This window comes from Bombyx mandarina, chromosome 22, assembly GCF_030267445.1.
Source record: "Bombyx mandarina strain Sakado chromosome 22, ASM3026744v2".
Lineage (NCBI taxonomy): Eukaryota > Metazoa > Arthropoda > Insecta > Lepidoptera > Bombycidae > Bombyx > Bombyx mandarina.
In genome coordinates this window covers 610,766-620,646 of record NC_143228.1, presented here as the reverse complement: position 1 = coordinate 620,646, position 9,881 = coordinate 610,766, and the positions used below count along the sequence as shown (strand labels likewise).

The window sequence follows — 9,881 nt, the reverse complement described above, 5'->3', positions numbered from 1 at the left end:
CGGAATACAATGATGTAATAGAATTTATCAGCTGTTTAAGAATTGTCTTTTGATACACTTCATTTCTTAGGATCTCACCTACACTGTTTTTTTGCTTTTCAATCCGAATATTACGTACGTAACGTACGTATTATTTTTGTCACATACTAAGGACGTTTTATTTTATTTATCAATAGCTCGATAAACAAATATTGGTCTAAAAACAAGCCGATGGAGTGATTTTTAAATTGCATTTGTCTGTATGCCTACTATTTGTTTTGCTATTACAAAAAATCTATTGTTTTTGTTGATTATTTGTCAAGTAGTTAGATATCTGTACGATCGTTATTACGATAAGATTAATTAACGCTAATAGGCCTAGTACAAATAGTAAATTTTATACGTTTGATTTTGTTTTTATTTCCTCTATCTAATCGCTGGCAGTTTCAAGGGGCTATTAAAATTACCCGTGGTTTGTGGTGAGCTCACGGGGTTTTCAACTTGAGAGAACTTACCAACACAACAGAGAAATGCTTCGTTGATCCTACTACCGGGTCGGAATTGTTTTTCTCCTTGATCTTTTTTTTTCTACCTAAGCTGATAGCTTTGAGAGGCTATTGGCTCCAGTAACCACTTATCGCCAGGTGGGCTATGAACTCGTCCACCCATCTAAGCAATAGTATATATATATAATATATATATATATACTATCTATACTACTACTATATACTACTATATTTTATTTTCCAATTTCTGTTGGATTCGTGCCTTCTCGAAGATATTGGTACATTTGCTGTGCTGTCTAGAATAACAGAGGCCCGGCACTTGGTGTGTTTGTCGAAAATGCGACCGGAAAAAGGGTAGCGATGTTTTTTGAGTATTTATACATTTTTGCGAGGCGCGTTTTCTAAGACTGCACGGGTATAGGTATTTCTGCGGAAAATCACTCATGTGGTTTTTGAGTTTAAGCTGGCGGCATTGTAATGTCTGTGACCCCCAGTGACCACTTCTTTGCTTACTCCAGGTGAACCATGAGCTCGTTTCGACCTACATCTTAAGAAACTTTCGTAATGTGCTTGGAAAAAGGGCCTGGTACAGAAATCAGAATGATTCAGCCGTTCAACCATAGGTTTCTCGTTCTGGGTCCCAAACCATCAGCTACAACCAGTTTATCGAATAGTTCTTTTTGAAAAGTGAATTATAAAATTAAATCTGGAAATAATATAATAAAAATAAAAATATTATTCTCCAATACGTTTTCGTGTTAAATTTATTTCCACCTCTAAAAAATTTGACAGCTCCGTGTGAACATCATTAATCCGCTTCTGTTGATAATTGATTTGACCTTTATTATTTGGACAATCATATTATTTCATATTTAGGTATTTCGGAATTCATTCCTTGTGAGCAGAGTTTGGAAGCAGACCGCCTACCTGATTTTAAGTGATCACCCTCACTCCTGGACACGATTACTAGGGATACAGAAACCCCTATTGCTGATAGCCCTTAAAAACTAATTGGAAAGAGAATAACAAAATCCGGTACAACACCTTGGAATGAATTGCTTGACCTAAATACTGTAATAAAAGAAATGGAAATATATATATATATATATATTTTTTGATTGACGGATTACTGGTGGCCCGGAGGCCATTCCAGTTTCACCAGGACAGATGGGCCAGCAAAGGCTCAGCCAGGAGGGGTGGGATTTGCTAACAGCTGCCCGAGCGCCTAACAACTCAAGAGCAGCTGCTTCGCGAATGAATCTACTACCGGATCGGAATCGCGACCCGCTGATAAGATCCGGCGAGAAACACAGTGGCCTGATGCATATCGAACTCTCTGTCGAGCTCGAGGAGTACGGTTAAATTTTAATATACTTTGGCGAATGCAGTCGTTCCAAGTATTTTTAATTCATATAGGTACACCTCTCTTGTTTTGGGCAGTAATTATGATTATGGGCTGAATCCGATCTGACCATTTTTTGAACTACCAGAGTACTTTGGTGCATATACTAATAAATATCGGGAAAGCTATTATGAACCTAAAATTTTACTCTCACATTGAAATTAAATGTGCATGCGTGAAACATATTATGTGTTTCACAAGATACAAATACTCTTTTTATTAGAAAGTAATTATAAAATATCAAAACAATAGATGCTTAGTGAGATTTCCAGTGAAGCATTAGCATCACGACACTTGTTATGCTTTTGAATTTCCAAACTGAACTTACTAAGTTTTTTTATTTATTTTATTGCTTAGATGGGTGGACGAGCTCACAGCCCACCTGGTGGTAAGTGGTTACTGGAGCCCATAGACATCCACAACGTAAATGCGCCACCCACCTTGAGATATAAGTTCTAAGGTCTCAAGTATAGTTACAATGTCATGGAAACGTTAGTAATTATTCTACAAAAAAAGTAATATTTTACATGAAAATCACAGTTGTTCAGTAAATTGCTTACACGGTACGGCATCATTACATTCGTCAGAGGATGTCGATTATCCCTAGTCATGTCGTGTGTCAGACTTTTTTGCCATAAGTAATTTAGTTGAATTTAAAATTTGTAAATAAACAGACATTGAGTAAACATTTTAGTGGTGGTAGGACCTCTTGTGAGTCCGCGCGGGTCGGTATCACCACCCTGCCTATTTCTGCTGTAAATCAGTAATGCGTTTCGGTTTGAAGGCTAGGGTAGCCTTTGTAACTTTACTGTGACCTTAGAACACATAATATCTCAAGGTGGCGGCATTTACGTGCAGATGTCTATGGGGTCCAGTAACCACTTAACACCAAGTGGGCGGTGAGCTCGTCCACCGATCGAAGCAATCAAAAAGACAATATTTTAGAAAAGTAACAACCTAAAACAATAGCATAAACTAAAGAGAGCATATTTCTACATATTTAGAAGATGAAAATTAGATTTAATTAATTCATATTAGCTAACGAATGAAAATGTAATGCTGCTATGTATTTAATCTCAGGTACTTAAAAAACCCGTATCAGTACGGATAAAGATTCCACTCTGAGCTCTTGGTGTAATCTAAGGCTCTTCATCCAAAATGCTATGTAATTTTGTAAAATTAATGTTTATCAAGTAGTGTGCGTGCGCATGCAGACTCAGCACAAAAACGTAACCTTTAACTATTGGAATATCTTACAAGATTAGACTGCCTAGTTTATTTGTGCCGTTAGACTAAAAGAAACAAAATCAATTTCCAGAAGAATGTGACAGGAAAAAAGGGATTTATTTTACAAAATAATAATAATAATAATAATAACAGTAATAATAAATTTTAACACGGGACAGGATTGAAAAAATAATTACGAACGAAAATTAAAATAATTGTATTCGGCATCCAATTCTTGCATGCTGCCAACTTAAGCTTGCAGTCATAAAAACGTATCACCCATACATTTTCTGTGTAGCCAAACATAAGATTACCTGCACAAGTAATTTTGTATATCACAAGTTTGTAAATCACAGTTACGGTATTGGTTTTTCAATGTCAAAAACACAAAATTACTTATGCTATTCTCAAACGTATCACTTCACTTGCGAAAGAGTTATTGTATAAAGATTTGTGAAATAATTTTGTTCTTGAATCTTAAATAGCGTTGACCGGGAAGTCTTAGTATTTTACTTAGCCTTAATATCCGACTTTCTTCTGTTCTTATTATTTATTTATTTGTCACTCTGTTACAGTACCGCTCATGGCTGTAGCATATGCAAACCATTTGTTTGAAATATAATGTTTTACTATGTTAGCTTCTTTAATTGCCTCTCAAAGTTTGTGTTTCTTACAACAAATTAGTTCTGCGATATTTAGAGTACAGATCTTTCCAGAAAGTGTACGGTCCTTCGTTAGGCAACGATCCCATTTTCAATTCATCGCCGATGTATAGGAAGTTTAAGTTGCCTTTGCTGCTTGCTTTCCATGTTGGAAGTGTTTCATCGAATTGTGGCGTGGGGTTGCTAAAAATAGTTAGGTTATTAAAATTTTTATTCTTTCAACGGGACAATAATTTTCAAATTTCTAAAAGATAAAGATCTAAATTAAAAATGTTTGATAATTGTAATTTTTTTTTAATTGAATTTTGTGTGTGCAATAATACGATTTACTGTTTGATTTTTGGTTTGGTTTTTCGAATAACAAGCATAGTCCGATGCTGATGGCGTTCCCACTTCAGTTGTTTGTTAAGGGGTGACATGCACAAAAGATCCTTGGTTCCAGACTCGACAAATAGCATTATGTGTTTTGTCATCAACGAGCTCAAGAATCTCTGACTTTGTTGTTATCATGTGGAACATGGATCGGTCATATACCAGTTGAGTTTCAAATCTTCTCTGTTAGTACCAGCCTTTTTTTACAAGAGAAAATCACTGGTATGAGGGCGTTGAACCTCACCAAAAACGTTTGCCACTCACAGCCGGCGCCCTACCCCGAACCGGGCTGGCACCCAGTCGGGGCTATTGAGAAGGCGGGACAAGGTCCACGCAGAGCTTAATACATCGATACCGCAAACCCCCTACTATCAGCCTAGGTAAATCACTTCCAATTATACTAGGCAGTGGCTTGACTCTACCCCTGGCATTGCTGAAGTCCATGGGCGACCTTAACTACTCACAATCAGGAGGGCCGTATGCTCGTCTGCCTACAAAGGCATTAATTAAAAATAAATAAAAAAATTATACTACTTTTCTACTTGTGAGAGGAATTACGAAAATGGCATAACACGTTCGAATATTATTACGAATGTCAATTCGTTCGCGATAATCGTCACGCATAGCCCCTCGTTAAGACTTACCCGTATTTTGCAAAATTTGTCCACATTTTAGTCATCCAATCAATCATGATTTTGTCTTTTTCGCTGATTTCAAACGGCCAAACATATGCTTGAAAGAAATATAGTATGTCATCGCCATGACAGGCGCCAATTACGTCTCTAAATCCTGAAATTTGTTTGACCATATTTCTTCCCCCGGAATAGGTAAAGTAATAATTGTAAACAGAGGCATTTGTTTGCGACAATATCATCTCAGATTCCATTATGACTGGCATCTCAAAGTACAAGTGAGTGTAGAAATCAGATAAAATCATTCTTGTTTCCCAGCTTATGGTATTTTTTCCAAAATAAAATTCTTTAACTTTCGATGTAACCTCATTGGTTTCTAGATCTGACGAAAATTTGAAATCAGACCCTGTTATTTTTAATTTGTTGTTTTCAGCTAACGTTTCATTCGTAACTTCTGATACAAAAAACAGTCCTTCTTTATCGTTCGAGCCGTAGATCACCGAAATATGCTTCGGTGCATTTTTTAGTAAATTTATAGGTAGGTCAGTTATGACGGGTTCCGAATCGGGGAAGACTTTCTCGATGCAAGGTAAATGTAGTAAATTCGAAATCAAAAGTTGACCAAGGGGTTTCCCAACAGTGACATTTATCAACTCTTTGTATGGAGTTTTTGCAAATATGTCGTATAATTCTTGAGGGTCTTTAGAATCATGGCCTAGTTCCTTAGCCGTTTCTGATGCTATCATAATTGGGTCTAACTGCAATCCCCAGTTTGCTATAGAGGATCCACTTTGCATAATGGCTTTGTGGAATAATCCATCAGTAGCTTTACTGGCTAGTAAAAAAGAAACAGATGTAGCTCCAGCGCTATGACCAAAGAGGGTAACATTGTCAGGATCTCCACCAAAAGCAGCTATATTTTTTTGGACCCACTTCAAAGCAGCTATTTGATCTTTCAAACCTGCGTTGCCGGGTGCTTCTTTAATATCTAAACAAAGGAATCCGAAAATACCAAGCCTGTAGTTAAACGTTACTAAAATAACATCATGTTTCACTAAGAAATCTGCACCAAGGAGTATTTTTCCTCCACTGCCCAGAAGAAAAGCGCCGCCATGTACATAGACCATGACTGGCAAAGGTCCCTTTGCCCCAGTCGGTGCATAAACATTAATGTTTAAACAGTCTTCTGTTCCTACAATGCCGAAAGCTGAGGGTTGAGAACATTGAATGAACTCGTCAACTGCTTTAAATACTCCATCCCATTTTGGAGGCGGCTGTGGTGCCTGAAATAATTGTTACAGTATTTATCTTATCGTGTTCTATTAAAGCTATTGCGAATTTAGGGGTTTTACAATTTGCAGGGAGATATGCGGTTTGCGCGAAATGTTAGGACACCTTGCCCCTCGCATATTTCGAATGGACGTCTATATAACGTTCGAATGAACGAATATTTCAGTCTTGAACGCAAGTTTTACCGTGACAGGGCTTTAGTCGGTTAAATTCCAACATGTTCCGTTTACCGTTCCCAACGCGTACGCGGAAATCGGCGGCGGCGATTTTCTCTTGACCCCCAAAAAATATTTTTTACCATAATAATAATAAAAAAATACTGGGAACAAATCACGCACGGTGATTCGGTCCCAAATTAGGATTCCCTGTGTTATGGGCACCAGAGACTGACATATATACTTATCTATAAATTAATACGTGAAGCAAACACTTTGTACCCCTTTTTACATAAATTTCACGGACGGAAGAGTCTGAAATATCCCACACTTATAGAGAATATAAAGAAGAAAGAATTATGCATTAAAAATACATTGAATGAATAAAAAAAAAGCATTACACACACTACCATGTATTTGACACACACACGCATGCATACTATTTGTTTATCGTCAAACTTTTCTTATTGCTTATAGCCTGCGGTCAATTTGAAAATAGATTAAATATTGCTCGTCTTTATTAATATACTACCATGTATTTACACATATATATAGTCTTTTGTTTATTGTCAATTTTCCGTCATTGTTTAAAGTCTGTGGTCAAATTGAGAATAGATTAATATTATAGTCCAATTTCGACTATTGGGGGACCACTATTATGTTTAAATATCTGCATATATAGATAATAAACACCCAGACAAAGAGCAAATAAGCCTGTTCATCACAAGAATATTTGCCCGAAGTAGGAATCGACCGTAGGAATTGACCGCGACCACCGACTGCGTCTTTGTAAAATAAAATTTGTGTAATCAATTGAAATATTCGTTTATCGCCTTGATGAATCTATTTCGAGGTTGAGATTTTACGAAAAATTTTATAAGTTTTATAAGCAGAACATATTATCTACTTGTAGGAATGTTCAATAACGGTTTTTCGTCTTTTAGTCTTTTTTCTTTTTTATAGAGTGGGCAGAACACCAGCCAGATGGTCAGATGTAGTAAGGGAAGCACTAGGTGTATTTTTTTTCCTTTCTAAGCTGATAGCCTTGAGAGGCTATTTCAGCGTAACCTTAGCTAGTAGGTGGGCTCACGGGGCTCATACCGGAGTGATGCTAACACTGACCCTAGCAAAAGCAGTGCTTCGCAGAATCTACCACCGGATCGGAAAGGCGACCCACTGAGAAGATCAGGCGAGAAACTCAGTGGGCCTTGGTGGTAGTCTGTACCAAGCGGATAGGGTCCATGACAGCCATGATCGAAAACTGTGGGGGAACGTCACATGTGGTTGCGATCCTCAGCAGTGAGGGAACGATTCTAATAACAATGAACTCGATTACGATACGACTCGAACTATTGTACGAACTATTATAATTCCTGCCCGCAAAATTGAGAGAGAGACCTGTGAGAAAAACACAACAAGGACTGAAAGGCTATTTGGTTTAAGCGCTATTTCGCTTAACTCGCGACATTTATCTTTGTAATCAAAGGTCCGTTTTATTTGGTATTGATATTAACAATTCGATGTTTTTAATTGAACTTCAATTAAGTTTACCCCATTCAAGAAGCTGAGGAAGATTTTTTGTTATGACTTTTTTTTTCCAAATTTAAAATTTTAAATGGCTCTCCTTTCACCCCTCGATAAGTTGTTCCTTAATCATAACGATTAGTACATTAAGTGTAGTATATGGGTGACATAGCACTTAATTATATTACCTGGAATCTACCGCTAATATTCGTGGTAGCGTATGGTATACCAACGTATTCAAAGAACTTCCCGTCTTTGCTGATTTTACCGGTGAGTACGCCTTGTTCGATGGTCACATTAGGAACTGGCTGTCCAGCTGAATTCATAACAAACAATGAAAACAACACTAAATATTTTCTACACTTCATGACGACTGGTTTGCGCAGTATACAATCATCGAATACCTACTTAATAAATCTCCGCATAAACATTGGATTACTGACAGATTTTTTTATGGTGTCCAAATTCCATATCCTTGACTGTGATTGAGGTAATTATCTCATCACTATAATATACATCGTAAATAGACATACAAACAAAAAACACTAAATATCGAATCTACGGTTCTGCATATTTAAACGTGAAAATGGGTTTTGTATATAAACATTTATTGTGATAAAAAGGCTTAATATTCTTTTAAACTCATATTTACATTAAATTGTCAGCTTATACAAGTATCAGCTTTGACCTTCGGATCAGAAGAAGAGAATGGATCAGCTTTTAGACTTTCATCAGATGAGCAGGTTTTTTTTATTGCTTAGATCGGTGAACGAGCTCACAGCCCACCTGGTGTTAAGTGGTTACTGGAGCCCATAGACATCTACAACGTAAATGCGCCACCCACATTGAGATATAAGTTCTAAGGTCTCACTCAGTATAGTTAAAACGGCTGCCCCACCCTTCAAACCGACACGCATTACTGCTTTACGGCAGAAATAGTCAGGGTGGTGGTACCTACCCGTGCGGACTCAGAAGAGGTCCCACCACCAGTAATTACGCAAATTATAATTTTGCGGGTTTGATTTTGATACAGTCCCAGATAAAATCGCCATTGTACTACCACAATTTTGGCTACTTTAGATCAGATATTGCCTGGCGTCCTTAGAAAGATTATTATTATTAAACGGAGGCTTTGTATAGACACAGATATCACAAGACTTGCAATCGAAGCGCTACCTCTAGTCTTCGTTTGTTGGGAAAGGTCAACCCAGCTACTTTAATAATAATATGTACCTACTATCGAAGTTCGTGGAGTATAAAAAATGATTGATGTATAATTGCGAGTTTATTTTCGGAAATCAGCATGTAAATACATACTTGTAGGTCGTAAAATAAGTTGAGAACGATCTTATTATCTCTGAACAATCCAGGTTGCGTTTCGGTTTGAAGGGCGGGGCAGCCGTTGTAACTATACTGAGACCTTAACACTTATATCTCAAGGTGGGTGGCGCATTTACGTTGTAGATGTTTATGGGTTCCAGTAACCACTTAATATCAAGTGGGCTGTGAGCTCGTGCACCCAACTAAGTAGCTAAAAAAAAAAGTTGTGCATTTACAAAAAACCAGCAACATCTATTATTTAAAAAAAAACGGTTTTTTATCTTATCTCTTTATCTGTGTGCACAAAATTTGTTGAAATGAATAATTTTGAACGTGTACTTTGATCCGGTGTATTGCCATAGTATACATACAGCCACAACATATAACATTTAACAATAAGCAACAATATTTAACATATTATTATTTTGTGTCCGGTTGTTGATAAGTGAAATTACATGTGGTGCGACCTTGGATACCTTGACCTTCCTCTATTTCCTTCTTACTTCGAGGATACGTCCATAGTCGGTCCATCCACATCTTATTTTTTTAAATCTATTCCTAATAGCGGCCCGCTCCAGCTCCGCTTGGGTCTTTAACAAAAATTTAAATGATATTTGACGTTGTTTTATTTTTTAAAATAAAAGAACACTTATTGCGGCATAGCTATAATAGTTTGACATATGCCGTCGCGACACTTTTTGTAAATAATAACGTGTTCTGCAAAGTCGTGGTACATTATTTTATTCTATCATCAATAGTTTTCGCAGGGCACGCTATGTGCAGAATATTTTAGGTAATTTTTTTTCACCTTG

The 9,881-nt window shown here is 37.0% G+C and overlaps 1 protein-coding gene across 1 annotated transcript; it reads right to left on the bottom strand.

The window, feature by feature from the left end:
• Nucleotides 1–3,210: 3,210 nt before the first annotated feature.
• Nucleotides 3,211–9,492, bottom strand: ae41 (alpha-esterase 41). Its single transcript, XM_089737098.1, has 3 exons — nt 7,938–9,492; nt 4,793–6,063; nt 3,211–3,959 (listed from the first exon to the last, which is right to left on the bottom strand). Exons 1-3 carry the CDS (start codon nt 8,115–8,117, stop codon nt 3,785–3,787), a joined length of 1,626 nt encoding a protein of 541 aa, XP_089593224.1. The 5' UTR covers nt 8,118–9,492; the 3' UTR covers nt 3,211–3,784.
• Between the last annotated feature and the right edge of the window lie 389 nt (nt 9,493–9,881).